Source organism: Falco peregrinus, chromosome 3 (genome assembly GCF_023634155.1).
Source record: "Falco peregrinus isolate bFalPer1 chromosome 3, bFalPer1.pri, whole genome shotgun sequence".
NCBI classification, from domain to species: Eukaryota; Metazoa; Chordata; class Aves; order Falconiformes; family Falconidae; genus Falco; species Falco peregrinus.
The window spans coordinates 117,077,395-117,100,112 of record NC_073723.1 but is presented as its reverse complement, the minus strand read 5'-3'; the positions used below and the strand labels follow the sequence as shown (position 1 = coordinate 117,100,112).

Below are 22,718 nucleotides of genomic sequence, written 5' to 3'. Positions count from 1 at the left end.
TTGCTGTTCATTTTTTTTTTAAAAGTGTTTCAACAGAAATCAGGGATATTTTATCCTTTGCCTCCCCTTTTTTGGCTCTATGGGGTTCATAAGGAGTCTCTGTTCAAGTTTTTTGCAGCCAGCTCAAGAGACTAAAATCATACTGAGCTTGAAACAGAGCCCGGACATTCCTAGCTGAGCACACCTCTTCTATTTGAGGCTTTTAAGAAAATGGATTGGGGGGTGGGTGGGGGTGTGTGTGTAGAAATGACCATGGGAGTTGATGGCACTGACCCCTGGGCAAAGCTCCGGCCTTGAAGATGTCTTGTTTCAGTCCTGATTACAGAGGGCTTTCGCTCTAAGCATGAAGAAAACCTCTCTAGCATGAGAAGTCTGCTCAGCCAGAAATGCATGGGGAGATGCTGCCCGCACCTACAGCTGGCCTCCAGCAGCAGCTGTGCTATGGCTTAACCCACACTAACCTTGATGATGTAGCAAATGCACCCAAGCATCCGGGAAGCACCTCCCTGCAGAGCTGGAGTTACATGGCTGCTGTGTCCTCCACGCCGGCCGGGCAAGCCGCACCTCAGCGCTGATGTATGGGCAGGACCGGCCCTGTGAAATCAAAGTCAGAAGATGGAAAATGCAGGGTGTCAGCTGTGTGCGCAGCACCTGCTGAGCTGGTGCCTCTAATGGCATATGGGCTGGGGCTGTGCTGCCCAGAAACCATATGTGGGTGCTGGGAATCAGCCCTGATTCTCAGCTGATGGGCTTTAACAAGCTCCAGGGCCAGCTGGGGGGCAGGGGTTACCCATCTGGTGTCAGGGGCTTAGGGAGCCTTCCCCTGAACTTGGGGGGCACTGCTGCCCATGCTGGAAGGGAGCAGAGGGTTTCTGTTCTCAGAGAACCGGGTAGTCTGGTCCCTTTTGTCCACACGGGAAAGAGCCTTTCATTGTACGTGGGTGAAGATACGTGTGAGCAGTGGGGCTTGGAGAAAGAGCAGGGGTGCAGGGCCACGTCCCAGCACCCAGGGCTCACTCAGGGGGGAGGGCAGGCTGCTGTGGGCACCCCTCTCTCTGCTGACACTTATCAGAGTACATTAGTGCACCCCATACCCTTCCCAGGGCCTCTGCTGCAAGTCTCACCTTGAGCCATGGGGAAACCTGCTGGGTGCCAGCTCCCAGTGCACTCGGCTGAGTCGGGACTGGCGGGCAGCTCTGTCTGTTTTGCAGCACAAAGCTCTGGATGTGCCAGGGTGGAGGGGAGGGGGCTGGGAGGTGATGGGACACAGACACATTCACCACAACCACAGGGCTCTCATCCTGGGAGGTGACTGCGGAGGGGACAAACCAAGCAAACATCAGTTGTAGCCTCTAAAGGGCAGCGGATGAACCTACAGAATTGGACTTACATCCTCTGTTTGTCACCAAGGGTGACTTTCCCAAGAGGGAGGTCCCCTCCTGGCTGAGGCAGAGGGAGGCAGCAGGAGTGGCTGGTGGTCCTGGAGGTGATAGCAGCCACGCTGTGTCTATTTACCCTATGGCAGATAAGTGGAAGTGTGAAAAGTCTCTCTTTGCAAAGGGCGAGGTATAACCTTCCTCCTTATCTGTAGGGAAAGGGCAAAAAAATCTCGGGTTTATCTCAGAGCAGAAGAGATCTTTGAAACGTTCAAACAGCTGCTGGTGGGGATGGTTTTCCCTTGGCCCCTGGGCTGGAAGGACCTGTGTGCCCCACATGGCAGCAGAAATCACCCAGGGCTGCTTTTGTGGACACTTCAAGCCAAACCAAGCCCAGGCTCCCATGGAAAGGGATGTCTGACAGTGCAGCCACCCTGCTGTGCTGGTGTCCAGGGGGGCTGGAGCAGGGAACAGATCCAGCTGGAAATTAGCTCAGCCTGGGAAGCTCTGAGGAGAAGCAGGACTGCCGGAGCAGGGCAGTGCTCAGGACAGGAGTGCTGGCCAGTGGGTCATGGTGAGCAGGTCCACCTGCCTGGCACGCTGATCCCCCAGCTGGCTGGGCTCTGTCACCAGCACGGAGGCATTCTGTCTGGGGTACAGCTGTCCCCGGGGGTCACCTTGTCTGTGCCACCTGGCTGAGGTCACTCACTTTATCTGCAAATACAGACTGAAGGCTACCGACCTGTTTCAGTGGGTTTTAGTTAATGTTTTGCAAACCCACTGTTTCTAGGGATGTAAGCAGCCAAGGCGCTGCAGTACGGGACAGAAACAGGGGGCAGTGAGATGGTTTCCTGCTACGAAAAAAAAATTCCCGTTTCCCAGGAATGACGCGGTAAATTGCTTTGCTGGGAAATGGAATGCTGCATGCAGGCTGGCGCTCAGGCTTAGCCTTAACCAGAAATGGAGAAATGGCTCAGGGAGCACTGGAAGCGTGGGACTGCCTGAGCCCCTGCCAGAACTGTCTTTGCTCCTGTGGAGGAGTTGGAGGCACTGAGCATCACAAGGACCTAGGCTGGAGCTCGGACAAGTGCCCTCCTCACACCCCAAAGAGCAGAGACAAGTGCTCTCCTGTGGCTGCAACAAGCCAAAGGGTGCTGTCTAGGGGATACAAAGGCATTTTAGCCCTTTTATGGCTAAAAAAAAGCAGCAAATACTCCCGTGGTTCTTAGAGGAAAGGGGGACAAGGCACCAACCACCTGGCAGCAGCATGGGGAAGCTGAAAGCTCTTCCCTGGAGACAGGACAGTGACAGTCAGAGGCTGGCATGGTTTACAGGCACTGGGATCCCCCACAGAGCACTGACCTGCTTTACAGTCCTTCTGTAAACAGGCAGCTTTTCTGTGACCCAGCCTTACCAGGAACTTGATCTTTGTTCCTTCAGGAACTACATTCAGCTGAATGGACTCACCCCAGAAGCAAACACTGCAGCCTGGGGCTGGGCTGCGATATCCCCAGTGAGCAGTGCCCTTCCTCTGCCTGTTCTCCACTTACTTCTAGTTCCTCTCCCCAGTCTCGCTTCCTCCTCATGGACACAGCCCAGGACAGCTCCTGCCTGTGCTGTCCCACCAGGATTAGGAACACCCCCCAGGATTAGGAACACCCCCACACCAGTGAGGCAGGACGTGGCCAGTGCTTCGCTTCTGTGACTGTTACAGGATGCTATGAAATACAAGTCATTGGCTGCATGGGAAAGACATGGTTGCATCTTAGTTTCTATTTTGCATCATCTCAATTGATCCTAAGGTGTCTGATCCTGATGGGGACAGCTGCAAGAGGCAGATCAGGTGTTGCCAGGGTGGAAAATAAAGCAAGAAAACCAGAAAATAAGGCAAACAGCATCAGTGACTGCAGGGAGCTGCTTGTCTCCTTTACAGGCTTCACCCTAAGCGGGAAGGATAACGTGAGGGCAAAGGTGCTTGGCTCTGCCTGCTCTGCCAGGGCAGCAGCTGGGAGCCGGGGGGGCTGCATGGGGGTGGTGAGGAAGAGCAGTGAGCTGGTCTTCACCCAGCCACACAACTTCTAGCCACTGGCTGCTCAGAAAACTCAAACCCTCGCAGGGTTCCGAACGCCTCCCCAGCTGGCAGGGAGCGCGGGAGCGCGAAGCCGGAGGAGACAACCTCACTAGATGTCAGCAGAGCCACGCTCCCGGCAATCCTGCTCCCAGCCCTTGGCTGATCCCAGGCTCAGCCCTGCTCCCGCCTGCCCTGGCTGGGATCCCACAATCCCACAGAGGGAGCCTGGATCTCCGCTCGGGAGCCCGGCAGTGGCCGGGCCCGCTGCCCCCCTGCGCTGCGGGGTGATGTGACCACACGGAGATGTGACCATCTATGGCAGCGGACAGAGGGCAGGAAGCTGTGGCAGAGCCGGGCGGCCTCGCTGGCTTCCCTCCTCCTTCCCATCCTGCCAACGTGTCCCAGCCTTGCCAGGACAGATGCTCTGGGTTTGTCTGCGCAGACCCCCAGCTCCGAGGCCTGCTTCAGCCCCCTCCCTGGGGCCCAAAGCCACAGAACAAAGATCCAGCATCCCTTGCAGCAGGCAGGCCCAGCTGCTGCCCTTTCTCCAACCATGACAGCAAACAGCTTTTTAGAGCAAGTCCTGCCCTAATGGTAAGAGCAGACAGCAGAGCCTTCTGTGGGAGCAATCCCATGCTGACTCCAGGGACCTTTTCCTGACTCCAAGTTATTTTTCCCTTGACCGCCCCGGTCTTGGTCTCTCCAGCAACAAAGCTGGGACAGCAACATTTATCCACCCTCTGCCTAGTGCTCTGAGATCCTTGGATCAAAGAAGGTCTGTGAGCACCAGGCTCCAAAGTGCTCCATACCCCCAGAATCACAGGAGCCTTGTAGGAGTTTTTTGATGCTTGGGGTGAGCCAGCGCACACCAAGAGTAAAACCACCTTTGCCGCACAGAGGCAGCAATGACAACCACCCCAGCAGAGAGCATCAGGGGCCCAGGGCCCCCCAGGATTTACCCCGAGGAGAGGGTGTAGCTGTTTCAATGGCCAGCAGCTCCCCAGGGGGACCCTTCTCCTGTCCTGCACCCACCAGACACAGCTTGGAGGGGCCTTGACCTCAGCGGCCCCCAACACCGCCAGGTACCATTCCAGAGGACCCTTCCACCTCCTCCTAGCCCCAGCCAAGCCCTGTCCTTCCAAGACTGGGACAACCCCCCTCCCCAAGAGGAAGGCTCATCCCACCTAGCCCCTACTGGGTGCAGCCCCCAGCCACACCTGTAGGGTCCCAACCCCCAGCCCGACCCCTCTCCCAGGGGTCCCCACCTCCTCTCAGCACCCTAAACCACCCCCAGCCACTCTCGGGGGTCCCAGACCTCCTAAGGACCCCACTGACCCAACAGCACCTCTGGGGGGTTCTGCAGCCCGCCCTCAGACCTGCCCTGGGGGGTCCCAGCTGCCCCTGCTGGGGCTCTCAGACACACCCCCCCCCCAGCCCCTCTGTGGTGGCCTCGGGCACCTCGAACCCCCGGAGCTCCCCCAGCCCCTCCCCGCGGGGCCCGGCCCGCCCTGCGGGTCCCGGGCCCCATCCTGCCCCTCGCCCCCGCCCCGTCACCTCCGTGGCTCCACCTCCAAACGAGACCCCGCCCCTCTGCCCCACCCCTCGCCCTCTCCGGCCACGCCCCCCCTGCCTCCCGCCAATCGCAGGGCGGCTTGCTGGCCGCAGCTCCTCCCCGCCGCCGCCGCGCCGTGCCGTGCGCACTTCCGGTGCGCGGGGCGGGGGCCGGAAGCGGGGGGTGCTGGGCGGCGCCGGGCGGCGGCGGAGCGGGAGCGCGGTAGGGAGGTGAGTGCCGAAGCGGGGGGGCTGCGCATCCTCCTCCTTCTCCTCCTTCTTCCCCTCCCTCGCCGGGGCGGCGGCCCCTGCCCCGGGGCCGGTATCGGCGGGAGGAGACCGCCGCGGGGGGAGCCGCCAGCGGCCGCGCCGGGGCTGGCCGGGAGGCGCCGGTGAGGGGTCGGGCCCGGCCGATCTGGGGGGGCTCCGGCCGCCTCTGCCGGGGCCGCGCTGGGAGGGCGTAGAGAGACGGAGGGGCTGCGACCTGGCCGCTGGGGGTAGATCCGTTATACGCGGTGATTTCGGGTTAATTTAATCACGGAACGGTGAAAACTCCCGGACGGGGCCGTTACTGGGGCCCGCCGCGGGCCGTGGCAGCGGGCGGGACGTTTCGGGGCTTTCTGTGTGGTGCGGGGGCCATTGCTGCTGCGGGGGGGCCGGCCCGGGGGTGTCTCCGTACCCGGGTTCTACCCGGGGGGAGGTGTCACAGATTGGTCCGGTCTGGCCCCCGTGCTCCGCGGCGGCGGGGCACCCCGGGCGGCCTGTACCTGCTCCCCCCGCCCCCAGCCCCAGCGAGAGGTGTTTAGGATTCCCGGTGGCAGAGGGGCCGGCGGGTTACCGGTGACTCACCGGGGCAGGGAGCCGTGAGTGTGCCCACGTCCTGTATCCACCTTCCCAGGGGTTTGCCGCAGCCTGAAGCAATGTTATTCCTGTAGCTTGTGCTCCCCCGCCCCGGGAACGCTCCCTGTCCTGCTGCGCCAGGGGTAGGGCTTGTCTTCAGCCTGTTGCTGACTCCTGATTTCGGTGGGGGTTCAGGTGGCATGTGTGTGACTGCTTTGGATTTTCCAATAGTGAAATGAAAAATAATAATAATACTGCAGGCATTTCATGCGGTAGGATTTTGCACATCAGGTTCTGGAATTCCCCAAGATCTGGGCTATGGATGCCCATCACTGCAAACCTAGGGATCTGTGGTGTGGAGAAACTGCTGTGTTCCCTTTCTCTTCTGGGGCGATCCTTGTGTCCCTGGAATATTGCTGAGCTTTCTGAAAGCCAAAAATACCCCCTATTATTCATGGAACAAAGTTCAGCCAAGCAGCCTCTGCTTGAGCAGGCACAGCTCAGGAGGGATGCTGACGAGGTTCAATGCTCTGAATTCCCGATATGGAGCTTGGTACTGCATCCAATTTAGCTTAGATCTGAGATTCTCAGTTACTTCCCTGGTGGATTCATTGCCCTGACAGGGAATGGAAATGAGAAGAGCATTGCCACAGAGTCTGGCAAGTGCAAATCTCCTATTTCATATAATTGTGATGAAAAAGGAGTCCTTGCACTCACTAGTGCAGAGCAAAGTGATACTTTAACCATCTTATAGTGTTTCAGTAAAAATACCAAATAATACTTTTAATGACTTCAGTAGGATTTGTTATTTTGGAGAGCTTAAATAGGGTCCAGATTGATTTTTTTTTTTTATTTATTTTTTTTTTAAAGGACTTTTGGTTTTCTAAATTAAATAGCTCTGAAATACCAGAAGTAGTCACCGTGGGTTCTGGAGCAATGTCAACAAGTATTGTTGTGCTATAAACAGCAGAGATCTCTGTCTTGGCAACTGCTGGAACTAGCAATAGCTGTCTTGTGTTCGTGGCTGGTCCTGACAACTGACAAAATTCAGGCATTTGGGTCCTGTCTTACATCAAATAATTCCTTATGTGATGAGCTGAACTGTTTAAAAAAAAATTCTTTGGGTTTTTGGAAGATATAATTGTTGGGAATCATCTGGTAGCTGATCCCCGGAGATATTCCAGTGTCAGTTCAGAAATAAACTGTGGTATGTTCTTAATTTAGTTGTCCCATCTTTATTCTTTTTGCCTGTAGAAACAGGAAGTAGCTGATGCAAATTTGGTGTTGCTGACAGCAGTTTGTCGGGCTTCACAAACGCTGAATCTGAACAGAGGCGTAGGTTGGACTTGCTTTGGCTATAAAATTAACATTCGTGTCTTCCAGAATGTCTAAGTGAGGACTCAGGTTAGTGTGCTGTCTCAGGCAACCAGAAGAATTTCATTTATGCCGGTTTTTTTTATGAGAACTAGCTCGCTCCTCTGAGGACTGGCCTTTGGCTGGGACATGCCAACTCCTTGATATTCTCCAAACAGGAAACTCCTTTTATTGTGGTGGTGTCCAGGTTCAGCTTTGGGCTACCTAGTGTTTTTACAGACACAATTCCTTCCTTTTATTGCTCTGATTGGTACATCAAAACTGTCTAGCTGTAGGATGAAAGCATGTTTGCTGTACAGTGTGTTCAAAACCATGTTCCCAAGCTTTGATGGAAATAAAGGTTAGTTCATAGATTAACCAAATGTGCTATGAAAATGAATGGACTTTCTGGCCCAGGGTGAAATGTGCATTTGCTGCGAGTCCATAGCTTCCGCTCCATTGGTAATCAAAGTTCAATTGAATTTAAAGAAGACCTAGATATAAGTCCTGCATGATATTCCCAAAAGGGAGAGCATCATCTCAACTCCACTTCTGTCAGCCGCAGAACTCTAACCTGGCTCCACAGCGTAGCTTGAAAGCCTTTCTCATTCTTCCTGAGCATAGGACGATGTGCGGAACAAAAATGACTCTGAAGCTATCTATGTGTCTAAACTTCCTCTTTAAAGAAGGCAAATTGTGTTTTAATTAATCAAGCAAATTGATTAATGTGCTGTACTGAGATCCGTGAAGTCAGTTTGTCGCTTACTGAAACTATTTTGCATTTGAAGTGATCAATAGACAAAACACTGTCCAGGTGTAGCCTGGGCAGGTCTATTTTGTGATCTTTTTTTTAATTTCCTTGCTAAATGTGAATCTTTAGATTGCAGGCTCTGGCTGTTGATGTTAGTTACAATTAAATCTTTTTATTTCATTCCATGTGGGTATGTCAATAGCAGAAAGAGCTGCATCCACAGGGCAAAGTGCATGGTAAGGGTGAGTCACGATAGCTTTAGCAAGGAGTGACTAAGATTTAGCTGCCTGCTGTAGGACTTTGTGCTGCCTGCGCTTAGTTCTGATTGTGCTGCCAATTTACCAAGTGACTTATCTTGCAAGTTGACCTAATGCTGCCCATTAAACAGAAATTAAAATGAATTCACCATCTGCTGGATAGCACTAGGTTTACAAAGTTGGTATCAAGCACTGTGAGTTTCTGGCTTCTGTTAGGAAAACCAGGAAGGATGTGTCAAACGGCAAGGAGACTGGAAGGAATCCGAATCTCAGGGAACACTGTCTTGTTAAAGGACATCAATCCCGACAGCATATCTAGAAGTGATGATGTGATATGCAACTCGCAACAGCATGTGTTAGTGCTGGCGGTAGGAAGCAGCTTTCCATCTGGACTTTCTGGTTTGTAATCCTGATTGGAAATGCAGTTTGCGGCTCGGTAATGGGGCTGATCAGATTAGAGCCTTGTGTAGAATGTGGTGGGGATCAGTGGTGCAGAACAGCAGCTTTGTCTGCTTAGCACCCGGTAAACCTGATGTCCTTTCTAAAACCCCTGTGTTATACCCGTCTATCTGGCTGTACTCTTAAAGCAAGGGAGAGTTTCCTTAACAGGTGGCTCTTCTGGGGGAAAAAACCCACCCTTTTTTAGTGTGCTGAGAGTGGGGGAGGCAGAGCCCGGCTCTTGGCTGGGCTCCCACTGGAAGACGTGAGCCCCATTCTGGATGCGTCGTCCTCAGCTGCAGCAGAGCGCTGACGATCCTGTGGTCAGGATTTCTACATTGTACAGAATAAATAAAAAAAAAAGAAGAGGTACTCATTGCTGTTGATTATATGGGTGACTGCCCACAAGTTTCAGCCTCTCTGAACTTTTTTTGTATCTGGAAGCCATCCAGTTACTGCTGTCCGGTTTTATACACAGTACGTCCTCTGGCTCGCTCTTGCACAGAGGAGGAAACCGCTCTCTTCCTTTTGGAAAGGGGGGTGGCCTCTCCCCTGCCCCCTACATCAGTGCTGCTTCTCCTGATGCAAGCAGCCGAAAGAGGGGCGGAAAATGGCCTTGTTTGTCTTGTGACATCAGTGCCGCTTGTGACTAACACTGGATCTGCCCCACATCCTCTGGAAATTGGGTGAAAACATGCACTTTGGAGCAGGGCTGAGAAGGCTTGTGAGCAAAAGCAAAATCCTTGTTGGATCTTCAGGTTTTGTTTCTGAGGGAGAGCTAGGATCAGTTCCTTTGATGCAGCTGCCTGCCTTTTTGGCTGTGCTGGGAAGGATGTTCTCCTCCAGGCAGAGTTTTCAGCTTTTGCAGGCTGTTGCAATAAGAAGGAAGCTGTGTCCAGCCCATAATCGTGATTCATGTAAAACCTTCTGATGAGTGGTGATAAGATAAAAATGCAATTGGTGACTTGCTGCTTCCTCCCTGCATTCCCTGTGCATTACTGTGCTTGGAGCGTGGCTTGTCTTGCTCCTTGGTGCAGAGCCTCTGCAAAGCAGTAATTAATGGAAAGTTTATATGACTCTTAAGACATTTCCAGATGAGATGCTGCAAATGACTTAGATACCTAAATCACTTTGTTGTGCAGTGCCTGCAGCATAGGTTATGCAGTTCAGATACCAAAGCCTGTCAGGGAGAGGATGAACGGGGCGTATTGTTGTAGAAGCAGCTATGCCTTCTTAGCTTGTGCAGCTGCTCATCTTAGTGTGTGCCAGGGTGCCTCATTCTGCATGCTGGTGCTTTGTACCGGAGCGATGCTGGAATTACAGATGTTCCTTGGAGGAATTCAGGACTCCGGGAGGTCCCTACAGTTGCATCTGCAGAAACAAAACTACTAGTTCTAATCTGAAGTGTGTGATCTCCCAGCAAATCAGTTGTGCTTGATTTGCTACATGGTCACAGCTAGGACTTGGGCCAGGAACTGGCTGCAGTGAGATTCTGTACAGAGTTTTGTTTCGATGAGGTGTCAATACAAGGTTAGAAGATAGAAGTTTTGTATCCTTGTCCATACGATGGAACAGTAATGACGTGGCCATTAAGGAGCAACTGTGGCAATAGAAAGTGGCTGTTGTGTAATCACTGTCATGCTAATGTGAGGATACCCTGCTGTCCATCATGAGTGTGCAAAGCTTCTGGAACTGGTAGAGCTTATACTAGGCAGCTGATAAACCCTCTTCAACGTTTGGCATCCCATTCGTACTATCAGAGGATGCGAATAATTGTCTTCTGTCTGTGCAGGTTGTGGACAGTGGTAGATATGGAAAGACTGGTTGAACGGTTGGAGAAGGCTGTGGAGCGCCTGGAGACAGTGTGCCAAGGACCTGGCATGTGTGGAGATGGCTCTTCCAAAGGTAAGGCACAAAGTATCACCCCGTGAGAGTCCCTGTGCTGAAGTGTCACCCAGCCAGTGTGGCAGCAGCAGTAGCTGTTGCAGAGCGGGTGGTGCTCGTGCAGGGCATGCAAAAAGCTGTTAGATGTGCACAGAGGGGAAGTGAGTTTCACAGCAGGTACTGAACAAACGCAGAGGCCTGCGGTTACCATCCTGCTAAGATAAGGACTTCCTGTGCCTGCAGCGCTTCCCTTGTCGGTGTTCAGCTGCATGCTTCAGGCTGAGCCTCCTGCCGTGACCTGGCTGGGAGGTGCAGCCCACCAGTGTGCTGTGCACGTGTGAGTGCTCCCAGCCCAGGAGCCCAGCCGGTGCCTCTCGGTGATGCCTGTACTGTGGTTCCCTCTCTGCAGGTGTGGCTCAGTACGTGCAGGCTTTCGATGCCCTTCTGGCTGGCCCAGTAGCTGAATACATCAAGATCAGCAAAGAAGTTGGCGGGGATGTGCAGAAGCATGTAAGGAATCACGTTCTTCTCCCTCAGCTCTAAATAATGCTGCTTGTCCTTCAGGGCTGTTAAGGGCCAAGCTTGCTTTTGGTGTTTGCATTCCTTTGGCGCTGTATTCTAGGATGTTTATAATCCCCAAGGATTCAAAACAGATGCAGATGCCCGCCCAGATAACCTCCAGCAGATTTCCACCTACTCACACACATGATGAATCAAACCTCCTTGAAATCTTTGGTAGCTGGGTGCCTAGTTCTCTTTATAGACTTTAGGAAGCCTGTAAACTACCTAGCCCAAGAGCTGTTGCATTTTTGTGAGTTTTCTCTGAGGATGGGTGTCTCCAAGAATATGTGCTCTGAGATCAGCATAGCTGCTCTCTTACAGACTAGGAACTGTGGGCAGCAGGAGCTTGAATGACCGCTAGTGTCACATTGGGTACAAGGGAAGCTCTCTGATGTTTTTCTCTATTATTAGGCTGAGATGGTTCATGCAGGCTTGATGAGCGAGAGGGCTCTTCTGGTGATGGCATCTCAACACCAGCAGCCAACAGAGGTAAGTCTGGGAAATTGCTTGCCAGAAAATGGGTACGCTCTTACCTCCGGGTCAGGGATGACTGCAAGTGCAGGGGGATCTGGGCTAATGCAGTTGCTCCAAAAGAGGAACTAGAGAAGGACTGGAGACACTTGAATTTGTGAGGTGACACTTGCTGAAAGTGTGAACTGTTCCGGCTGCTCATCCAATGCTGGGCAGAATTCCAGAAGTCAATTCTTAGAGCTGCAGAACTAGGATTTTCCAGTCATTAGAGCAACAAGTTTTCTGTAGCTGTCAGAGCACCTTGTGAGCATCATCTCACAGCATCTGTCTTGAGTTTCACCTGGCACCAGCACTGCACAATCACTGTTCCCCGAGATGCAACCTGCAGACAGCAACTTATCTGAGACAGGAGCCAGTGGGATTTGCCTAGAGCATGCTTTTCATTACGTGATGCTTATAGACTTTCAGGCATCAGGCTCGTTCTGAAGTATAACAGACATTTGTCTCTGTTGAATGGCCTCTGAATAATAGCTAGGCTTTTAGGATTGATTTGTCTTGAGGCAAGTAATTTAACACTTTACCCTAGGTTGCTGCTTCTCAGCAGGATGTGTGACTGAGAATCTGATCCTGAATGCATTGGTTTTTCCCTGCTGAGAACCATTTTTCCTGAGCCACAGGATCCCTTCTTGCTTTTCTTTGCAGTTATTATCTGGTTTAGTCATGGCTTCTACTGTTACATTGTGGTAGCTGGATTTCTGTGCTACTTTCACTGCAAATTGTATCTGCATCTTTTTCCCCAAATTCAGCATTGTTTATTTTTGACCAGGCTTGCTGTGGTGGTGCTCTGCATAGTCTCTAGTCTGAGATTCTGCTTATAAATTCCACTGATACGTTACTTAAGGTTACTCTTGGTTCATAATCTTTTAATCTAATGTAGGTCTTTGTGCAGGTTGTCTTGTAGGAGTCTAGTCAGTTCTGGAGTAGCCAGTTTAAAAAGCAAAATGTATGAACTCATTGCCTGTGGTGAAGAATTTCCCTATCCTGTTACTTGACAATAGCGCTAGGCTGGAGCTTCTGAAAATGTAGCCTGGCCAGTGGTGCTTGGAACCTCTCTGTTCTCATCTAAACAGGGGAAGGGACAGCAAAGGAAAAGCTGAGGCTTTGAAAAGCAAGTTTTGCCCAAATTTGTCTCTCACTGCTGCCACCAGCAGGAGACCTCCTGATCTTAAAAGCAAGAAAAGTTGCCCAAGAGGCAGCTCTGGCAGTGTGTAATTGGCTGGCTGCTCTGACCTCAGAAGACTTCTAAGCGCTATCAGTCAGCCTTCCAAGCGAGCAACACACAGAAACAATTTTTATCATCCAAATACTAAAGGCGTGGATTGACTTGAGACGTAACTTGAATCCTGAAGTCTGGCTTGATAGGGTGACTTGAGAACTTGCTGCGACGCTGATTGTAACGCAGGCTGGAGATCCCAAACTGCAAAAGCCTGCATAGCACCCCTTTCTCTGAGAGTTTAAAGGAGAGGAAAAAATTTAACAAACTGTCTTGGAACAAAAGAATCCAGGAAAGGCAAATGCTATTTCTGTCGTTGTTACTAACAAGCTTTGTCAGAGTCTCTTGGATTGAACATGAGTCACAGTTCTTGGCGTACTCCCATAGTACCAATCCGGTTGGGAGCTATGACTTCAACCCTGGAGGAGCTAGGCTGTGGGACCGAGCTGGGCTCGCAGGGAGAGCTAAGCCTGGACAGGAGCTGTAGCAATAACTTGCGCCAGTTGGAATCTTCCTCCAAGTGACCATCACCTCAGCGGAGCCGCCCATGAAGATGTGCAGCCATTCCAGAGCAATACTAATGTTCTTTATTGTTATTGTCTCTCTTGTTCTGCAGAATGCGTTCTCATCGCTTCTGAAACCAATTTCAGAGCAAATCCAGGTGGTGCAGAATTTCAGGGAGAAGAACCGTGGTAGCAAACTGTTCAATCACTTATCAGCAGTCAGTGAGAGCATCCCAGCCCTGGGCTGGGTGGCCATGGTAAGAACACCAGTGGGAAGCGGTTTCCTTGGACTGGTGGGAAAAGTCTGGCTCCTTGGTCAGCTGTTCCATGCCAATGTGTTTGTTCTTCCCTAGGCTCCAAAGCCTGGTCCTTATGTGAAGGAAATGACTGATGCTGCCATGTTTTATACCAACCGGATCCTCAAGGAGTACAAGGATGTGTAAGTTCACCTTCTGTCTTAAAGACCTCATCAAACACAGCTAATAGGGTGTGTAGGGGCTACTTCAGCATCTAACCACAGCTGTCTTGGTCTTTCATTCAGTCATTCTTTTTAAAGGCAGGGTATATTTGTAAAGCCTCACTTAGCTGTTCTTTCCTGATCCTTAGGGACAAGGTTCCTCGTATTCATGTTGCAGCTGGAATTCCTGGTAGCAAGTGCATTGTCTCAGCATTATTTGGTGGCTGAGCTGTCTCCCAGGGCAGCAGCTTGTGCTTCGGGAGTGGATCTTGTGGGAAGTATCAGACTCTTCAAGGGAAATGGGTGACAGTGCAGAGCCAGGCCTGTAGCCTTCTGCCTGCGGGTGCAAGATTAATACCGAAGCCAGAATGCAGCGCTAGAGGTGTGAGGCTGCTGCGTTGGTCCAGCTGCTTCTTGCCCTATAGGCTGAGAGGTGGAGAGGTGTTAAGAACTGTTTGTAGTCCTTGAGTTTTAATGGCAAATGGACCTGCTCGTTCCTGATGATATCCTTGTGTCCTCAGAGATAAAAAGCAAGTGGACTGGGTGAAAGCTTATCTGAGTATCTGGACAGAGCTGCAGGCCTATATCAAAGAGTATCACACCACGGGGCTGACTTGGAGCAAAACAGTAAGTGCTGGCTTACGTCGCAAGAGCTTCTTAGATGAGTATTGCATGATTATTGCAGCAGATATGGAGCTTGTGCAATTGCTTTTCCTTTTGCTGGCCTCTTACAGGGTCCTGTAGCAACAGAAGGGGCTAAATCACCATCTGCTCCCCCAGCTGGGGTTGCGCCTCCCCCACCAGGCCCTCCTCCCCCACCTGCTCCTGCCCCCACGAGCTCCAGCACAGATGACTCTGCCTCCCGCTCCGCACTCTTCGCCCAGATCAATCGGGGAGAAGGCATCACCTCTGGTAGGTGGAAGTAGCTAGCAGAGGGAGGGCAGCCATCAGCGAGAGTACTGTTGTGCTGCGAGCCCTCGTTTTGCTGTCATCCCTCAATATACCAGCTTAGAAAGCAGGCTTGCAGTAACAAAAGGCCATCTGATCCGAGTATGAGGCTGGGCATCAGAAGCAGCCCTGACGCAGGGAACACGTCTGAGTTAGAATTCTCAGCCTCATCTGTCAAGTGTAGCAAGAGATTAATCTCCAGCTGGAATGGAAAAATTGAGACCTTTGGTTGCCTGCACAACTTCAGTTACAAAGGGTGCAATTTTGCACCTACTCAGATTTGCACAAAACTGACCCCTTTTTTGTGTTACCTGGCCAGCGTGTCAGGACAGAGGTGAGAAAAGGTGAGGTGCTTGGCTCAGGGCTTTTTCCAGCTGCAGAGTGGAAGAGCTGGCGCCTTCTGGTTCTACAGTACATCTTGTGTTCTCGTCAAGATTGCATCAGTGTTTCTTGCTCTCTCCTCTTTCACTTGCTGTCACTTGTGCTTGGACTCAACTTAGGCCCAGTTGCAGTTTATTTGCATTTTGAAAAATGTTTTCATGATGATTGTTGTTAGCACTGATGTCTGTGTTCTTCGAGAGCTGGATTTCGGGTTTGACTTCTCTTGCAGGCTTAAGGCATGTTTCAGATGACATGAAGACCCACAAGAATCCAGCCCTGAAGAACCAAGGGGGTCCTGTGAGAAGTGGACCCAAACCTTTCACTGCTCCCAAACCAGCGTGTAATGCTAACCCCTCCCAAAAAACCTCTCCAAAGGCACCTGCGCTGCTAGAATTAGAGGGCAAAAAGTGGAGAGTGGTGAGTGTCTGGTGTTGGCATGAGTGGGCTGGAGGGATGGGAGCTTTGCAGCAGGGAAGGAAGGTCTGAAGACCTTCCTTGTAAGAAGCACAAGCCTGAAAGTACACGCAGTTTGCTTTTAAAGGGGCTTCACTGCCCTGCTGTTCACATGGATGGATTGGTCTGCATTCAGAAAATAAAGTGTTTTGCCTGTCTTTTCAGGAAAACCAGGAGAATGCCACTAACCTGGTAATCAGCGATACAGAGTTGAAGCAGGTAGCATATGTTTTCAAGTGCACAAATAGTACGCTCCAAATCAAAGGCAAGATCAACTCCATCACCCTTGGTAAGCAGAGGAACCCTGAAAACTGCTTCTGTGTGCTGGTCTGTAAAAGGCTGGATCTCCAAAACGTTTCTGTGACCTACTCTGTCGTTTCTTTGCAGATAACTGTAAGAAGCTAGGTCTGGTGTTTGATGACGTGGTGGGCATCGTAGAGATCATAAACAGCAGGGATGTTAAAGTTCAGGTGAGTGTCTGCGTCCTGTTCTCTGCCTGGAGTGTGACTGCTGTGCTGTACAACAGGGTGGCTGTAGCATCTGCTGGCTTGAGTAGTTATATTTCTAGAACAGGAATGTGCATCTGTGGAGAACGTTCATGAAGCACCACCAGTCCTGCTGCTCTGCAGCTCACCCTGCCCAGCCCTTAGGAAAGGGCTGAAATTTCCTTCACTGAGCTGTTTCAGGGCTCTAGGTAGAAGATTAGCCTCTGTGGGGCAGGCAGACAATGTGACTGCCAAAGTAGGAGGGCAGCAGTACAATCTCCTCCGATTCCCATTTTGCTATCTGATTTGGGATGGTCAGCTTGGCCAGTGTTCACCGTAGTTTTGTTGTAAAAAGATCAAATCAAATAACTTCCCATTTTTAGTAAAGGTGGGAGTACTTGCATCCAGCGTGCCTGCAGCAGGGAGGTTGGAGTCCAAACCTCTGGCCTTGAAGGCAGGCACAAAAGAAAAATGTTGTGGTTGCTGAGTTCAAACTAATGTTCCTCTAACTGCTGCTTCGACCACCCCGCTAGGTAATGGGTAAAGTGCCAACGATTTCCATCAACAAGACAGACGGTTGCCACGTGTATCTGAGCAAGAACTCCCTAGACTGCGAAATCGTCAGTGCCAAGTCATCAGAGATGAATGTCCTTATTCCCACAGAGGGTGGTGACTTTGTAAGTGCTACTTTTGAAAACGTTGTGGAGGTCTGGTTGGGGTAATGCACGGCAGGATTCTTACCGAGCCCTGCAGGGAACGTGGGTTACAGTGAGGTCTGGAGGGACAATTTTAGACTCTAGACTTTGGAGGCTGTGCATGATGATCAGATATTAAAACCAGCGAATCAAGTTGTCTTTATGGTGAGATACTTGCTGGCTTGAGAGAGCTGATTCTTCCTCAGGATCTCCTGAGGGCAGAACAGGCAGTGTTCGTGGTACAGGAGAGGGTTGTTCATGGTACAGTGGAAGAAGTTACTAGTCTTAGTCATAAACAGTTTTTTGACAACAGATTTCTATTTTTACCCTCCAGACTGAATTTCCTGTCCCAGAACAGTTCAAGACAGTGTGGAATGGTCAGAAGTTGGTTACCACTGTGACGGAAATTGCTGGCTAAGCAGAAAAGCTCCAAGGCTCATACCCTCCCCTGGCCCTGCTGTGGGACAAATCTGCTTTCAGATTCTCTTAGATTTCTTGTACCTTTCTGCTCTCAAACTGCTTCTCTTCTACCCGAGAGACACAGCTACCTGCCATCACTGAAATACCTCTGCCTGGGGTTTGGTGTAGGTGGTGCGTCAGTTATCGTCCACATCTATTAGCAGGAAGGTGTATTTTTTTCTCTTTCCCCTTGTCTGATCTAACTGCACCAATTGATCAAGTCAGCTTTTCGGTGAACTTCACAGCCAGTACTGGCAGTTGGCTTTCAGAGTGTTGTTCGGTTTTTTTCGTATTGACTTTAAGCAAACTGTTCATGTGAGAGAGGAATGTTGTCCCCTTTTTAACAAATAATGGCATCTGTCAGGGTCCAGAGTACCCAGTTGCTATGGCAGATGTCTTGAGAAGGTCCTGGAAGCTGCTAATTCCAGCTCTACATACTAGTTGGTGGCATTACAGGACATGGGAATGGCTTTGTCGGACCAAAGGCTGAGGACCTGGGCTGTAGCATTCCACCCTGATTTCTCTTGTATCATTCCTACTAGCTCAGTGTATTTCTGATTGTGCCATGACAGGAGGCTTTATATTAACCAGTGCCACAGGAAGACTGCAGTGGAGTAACTGTGGTTACCCCCCTCCCCTGCAGTCTGGCTGGTAGCTTGGAGCTGAGCATCTCTTATTCCAAGAGCCCTCCATCTGGCAAGGGACTCTTTGCCCCAGAGCTTCCTTCTCGGAGCAGCTGAACTCAGGTTCAGTCTTCCAGGACAGTTCTTCTGAACCTGTCCCCTTCTGCAGAGGAAGGGTCTCCTTCATTCCAGGGTCAGTAGTGCAGTATTGTAAATACCCAAGTTGGATCGAGTCGGTTCATCACTCTCTTCCTCATCTGCAATCAGTCCCCATAAGGTGAATCCTCCCAGCCTGCCCTTTCCCCTGTTGCTTGGCTCTTTAATTTGGTGGAAGCTGGTAGCCTCTGTTCCAGGGCCCTGGAGCAGAGGGATGGATCCAAGACACAGTACTGTACTGACCCATAAAGGGAGCTGCACGTGCTTTGACCTTCATTTTTCCAATGCCTCGGGTGGCATAAGCATATCTTAAATGCATTTCCTCTGTAAAGTGTCAATGTTCTTTTTCTCTAGGACAAAACTTACAAAAAAAAATATGCAATTTTTTTATTTTGAGACTGTCCTGTGACTTGTACTCGTTTTCTCCTGAGGCTTGTGAAAAAACCTTTCTTATGTACTTAAGATTATACAGAAGATAGAATAAAGTTAATGCCAACTTGCTCATTACAGAGGCTTTTGTCCATTCTTCAGGGGCACACAAGACCTCGGGTAGGACAAGATGCTTCGTGCTGCCTCACCACTTCCCTGTGGGGAAGCAGACTTTCCTGAACTCCCCTCAAATCCAAAGGGTCAGTAGTTGTCAAAGCTCACTTTTTTTTGTTAGGTGGTCTTTATTTATTGCAGTTTCTGTATAAAAGTGCATAAACCAAGCCATTAGTTGAAAACTTCAAGCTGTCAATACCTACTTAATTCAAACCCCTACTTTTTCCCCAGAACCCCCTAAATTTGGCCCATTTCTCCATCTGGAAGGATAGGCTGTACTATCTTTCCTCTACATACAGCCATATAAACCTACTTGCTGATCCCTTTAAGAGATGCAGCAGCATTCTTGCACTAGTGATTTCAGTTAATACTGCCATTGTGTCCTGCAAGGAACAGGTGACAAGGAAAACAAACCCCCTCACACAGCTAATCATTTTGCCATCACCAAGTGACCAGCACAGCCCCAGCTCTGAGAACTGAAGTAGACTTACCGAGGCCTGTGCAGGATGGAGTGCTTCGGAGTTAGTGTGAGGCTCAGTCCACCCATATTGGAGCATAATTACGTTCAGACAAATCCTGGTCTCTTACTGCAGTGTAATGGGTGCTGCCTCTGCACACTGTGGAACTGCTGAGCTAAACCCCCTCTTCCTCCCCTTCCCCAGACCCCCGTAGGCTCGTATACAGAAAGTGCTGTTGTACAGTGGCAGCTGCGTTAACTACAGTGGCAGACACTCCCCAGTGCTCTCACAGGGGGCCTCCCCTTAGCGTCACTGGAGGAAGGGGAGGATAGTGGTGTAAAACCATTCTTCTGAGAAGTGCAGGTGATCCCCTTTCACCCCCAGGAACACCAGCTTTCCCGCTTTGTCCATCTCCTGCAGCCCCAGGCGATCCTGCAGAGAGAAGCATGACCATAGGTAGCTTCCTGAGGCCTGCCACAGCCAAACGCTGGCAGTGGCTGGGGAACCCAGCCTGGAGAAAAGCACTGATGGTCAGGGACTGTTGTTGCAGCAGAAGTGGCTGCAGGCTAGAGTGGGTTTCACTTCTGCTCTTCAGAGCCTTCCTCTCATACAGGGGAAAAGGGATGACTTAACAACAAGGCTTTAAAAAGGAGCAGAGTTCATTAAACACATGCTGAAAGGGGGGATCTTGAGCCAGGTACGAGACCACCCTGTAATTGCCACTGCCAGAACTGCCTGGAGAGAAATGCCTTCCCAGCTACTGGCAAGAGGAGGCGATATCCCAGGAACGGCAGAGATAGTGAGTAAAGCAGAGATGTGAGCTCCTCAACATCCCAAGGGCACTACAGAGTGGAAACTGCGGCACCCCCTCAGCCCCCAGCAAAACACACCTCTTTGTACAGCAAGGTCTCCTTCAGCGGGATGGTCTCCTTGGCTTGGCCACTTTTGTAAAACCCAAACCACTGCCAGAATAAAAAGAAGGAAATGGTCGCTGAAGGGTTCCCAGGAGATAAGCAAGTTCTCACCAGCTTCTGGTGGAAACAGTGCAGTATAAGGCCTACGTCTGTGCTCAGCCTGCTCCTTGCCAGCCTCAAGTTCTGCCATAAAAGGACAAACCAGAAACGAGCAAGCACCAAACCACCACCCAAAAGCAGCACCCGTCCTGCCTGCCTCACCTCAGAGATCGGAGGGTCGACCATGGTATCATTGAGAAATTTCACCATCACAAACTTTTTCAGAGCCATCAGGTTTTTCTTGTACGTCTCGTTGATGCCCTGGATGAAAGCAATAGAGAACAGATCCAAGTCACTGGAAAACCTATTGAGACACATTAGGGAAACAGCCTGCTCCAACTTGGCCTGCACCTGCAAAGGAAGCCCTGGCCTGCACCAGCCTAGGCAGGGACGTGTGTTTCCGTTAACAGCCTCCCTTGGCTGTGCTCATGGCGTTCAGCCTCATCTCCAGGCTGTAAAGAGGGGGTGGGCATCCCCTGCCTTGCCAGGGGAGTGAGAGGATTCACCCACTTGAAAGGTGGTGGGAGGACTGAGCATGTGGCTTATCTACGCCAACCACCCCAAAACAGTGCAGACACACAGGAGCTGCTCTGCCACAGACAAGTCTCGTTTGTAAATCTACCAGCAAAAACACTTCCTACACCCCTGGGATCCAGGGCAAAAAATGCTCCCCTTCGAACTCCAGCAAGATGACTGCCAGGGAGCACGAACATGAGTGAACTCACTGCTAAGGCTTCTGCTCTCCTACTACCATTTAGCCATCAGCCAGGTCCTTACCCTCTCCTGATTTATATCAGCCAAAAAGATACTGTTTTTCCTATAGTCGTCCTCCTTCAGAGGGTCATGCCAATACTCTGCTTGTACCAAGCTGGAAAAGAGAGAAACCAAAGATTAGGCCGGAAACCCAGAGCTGCTCAGGTGTGCCTGGCCGCTGTTGTTGCAGCTTGATGAATATACTCACTGCTCTTGAACAGCTTGTGTGTAGGCGCCAAGATCCAGCGTCTTTCGGATCCAGTCACAGATATGGGAGCTCTCACCAGGACAGCGTGGAAAGCCGTACACACCTGGGGTATGGAGAAATGTGTAATAACTGTGTAAGACTGTGAAATCCCTTAATCCCTCCAGCTGGTAAAGAACCACCCTCTTACAGAACAGTGGCAAGAATTACCCAGGGAATCAGGCAGCCTTTAATCCTGCAATCCCATTAGACAGCCCTCCTGCCCCTGAGCACTATTACACACAAAGATAACGGATGATGTTCTTGAGCTGAGGGAATTGCTCTGGAGAACGGGGGCACGCAGACGAGCAGAATACCATCCAGCTCGCCTGGTCTGTTCCCAGGAGATCTCACGATCGGTCCCTACAAATCTTCCCACCACACTACAATGAAATAAACTCAAGCCATAGAGCTTCTCAGGGGAGAGTATCTGAAATTCAGTCAGCCTCTCTTAACTGTACAGTCTCTTTAATCATTTCTGTCTCTTTAATTTCATACTGTCTCTTTACTGCAAAAAGCACATCCCTTTCCCTGAGGCTTTAGCTTTCTAGATGCTGATTGTAAAACATCCTTGTGACCCAGAAGGTTTAGTTTCACAAAAGCTTTGCTCTGTAGTTAGAAATTTCTTCTCCCGAAACAACTAATCCCAAGTGCTTCCAAAGTACAGAAGAATTCTACCCAGACAATAAGTTGTTTACTTACAAAGGTCACTTCTTGTTGCCAGTTAAGCAAGACCAAGACAGAAGATAACACAGTTGCCTAACAACTGGGCCAAAGCAGACCACCAGATTCAGACAAGTACAAAGGGGCAGTTTAATTCACAAGAAAATGGTCAGATTTTAGGAAAAGGCCAAAAAACCATCCCTCCTACCAAGAAGGGCCCCCTACCCTTCAAGGTGCTTAGGAGGTGTGATAGCTTAATTGGACACTACCTTGGTGCTGTCCCCCAATGGAGATCAAATTGAGCATGGGAGGAGAAGGACACCTCTGGGCCACTGCCCTCCTGTGGGAAAAAAGGAAGGAGCTGAGCTGGCACCCAACATGCCCAGGCCACCAGTGCTGGTTCACATGCAGCTCTCAGCTTGCCACTGTGTGGGCTCAGGTACTTGGGTAACATGTGCTAAGAGAATTAACCCTTCCTGGTAGAGGAGGGCTATAGGCAAACATGTTCTTACCTCCTTTGGAGCGCAACTACCCTTATGAAGGGGTTTGTCAGTTTACATCTGCTTAGTATTTTAAAAGAGTTTTAAATCAGAACCTAAAACCCAACAAAAAGCACTGGAAATGGAACAGAAGTGTAAACTTACAGGAACTGGCCTCCTTGGGAGAAGCCCATTGCGTTGTAGCCTCCTTTCAGGTGAGGGTCCTTTGCAAGTTGGCTGCACACCTCTCTCACTTGATCGTTCACATTCATAAAGAAGCTGTTCTCCATATCCTGATGGATTAGCCAGATTAGAATGCATAGCTTGTACAATGGCTTATGTTATTTTGATCTCTGCAAATAGAATGCTCAGTTCTGCTTTTGAAGAGGACCTCAACTTTCACAATATGACAGAAGTAAATTCAAGTTTTGAGACTTCCCTTCACCATGTCATTGTTCCTACTCTGCTTGGCAAAACTCTCATATAGAAAAGTGACACTTCCCCAAACTTTTTGACAATTTGAGTCCCTTCAGATTTTATGTGTCTATATATATTTATAAAAATTAAAAATCAAACTTC

The 22,718-nt window shown here is 50.5% G+C and overlaps 2 protein-coding genes across 3 annotated transcripts; one reads left to right on the top strand and one right to left on the bottom strand.

The window, feature by feature from the left end:
* Positions 1–5,108: 5,108 nt before the first annotated feature.
* On the top strand, positions 5,109–18,493 carry CAP1 (cyclase associated actin cytoskeleton regulatory protein 1). Of its 2 annotated transcripts, none has more exons than XM_055801007.1 (13): positions 5,109–5,229; positions 10,430–10,542; positions 10,931–11,031; positions 11,494–11,571; positions 13,443–13,586; positions 13,683–13,768; positions 14,308–14,413; positions 14,521–14,698; positions 15,345–15,532; positions 15,734–15,857; positions 15,956–16,038; positions 16,587–16,730; positions 17,083–18,493. In XM_055801007.1, the coding sequence occupies exons 2-13, from the start codon at positions 10,449–10,451 to the stop codon at positions 17,164–17,166; spliced, it is 1,410 nt and encodes a 469-aa protein (XP_055656982.1). In that variant the 5' UTR covers positions 5,109–5,229; positions 10,430–10,448; the 3' UTR covers positions 17,167–18,493. The 2 variants fall into 2 exon arrangements, with proteins under 2 accessions (XP_055656982.1, XP_055656983.1); XM_055801008.1 differs by lacking the exon at positions 5,109–5,229 and adding an exon at positions 5,263–5,390.
* Positions 18,494–19,296: 803 nt separating this feature from the next.
* On the bottom strand, positions 19,297–22,429 carry PPT1 (palmitoyl-protein thioesterase 1). The gene is made up of 7 exons (XM_055799942.1): positions 22,305–22,429; positions 21,930–22,000; positions 20,962–21,064; positions 20,752–20,868; positions 20,163–20,304; positions 19,878–19,949; positions 19,297–19,419 (listed from the first exon to the last, which is right to left on the bottom strand). The coding sequence occupies exons 1-7, from the start codon at positions 22,427–22,429 to the stop codon at positions 19,297–19,299; spliced, it is 753 nt and encodes a 250-aa protein (XP_055655917.1).
* Between the last annotated feature and the right edge of the window lie 289 nt (positions 22,430–22,718).

Bases quoted from the DNA above. Each gene is read 5' to 3' on its own strand.
- CAP1 (XM_055801007.1), top strand. From the start codon at position 10,449: ATGGAAAGACTGGTTGAACGGTTGGAGAAGGCTGTGGAGCGCCTGGAG. The intron at 10,543-10,930 runs GTAAGGCACAAA...CCCTCTCTGCAG, and splicing joins TGGAGATGGCTCTTCCAAAG to GTGTGGCTCAGTACGTGCAG. The intron at 13,769-14,307 runs GTAAGTTCACCT...TTGTGTCCTCAG, and splicing joins CTCAAGGAGTACAAGGATGT to AGATAAAAAGCAAGTGGACT.
- PPT1 (XM_055799942.1), bottom strand. From the start codon at position 22,429: ATGGAGAACAGCTTCTTTATGAATGTGAACGATCAAGTGAGAGAGGTG. The intron at 20,305-20,751 runs GTAGTAGGAGAG...GTGTCTCAATAG, and splicing joins ACCTGGCTGATGGCTAAATG to GTTTTCCAGTGACTTGGATC. The intron at 19,420-19,877 runs GTGTGTTTTGCT...TTCTCTCTGCAG, and splicing joins AGACCTTGCTGTACAAAGAG to GATCGCCTGGGGCTGCAGGA.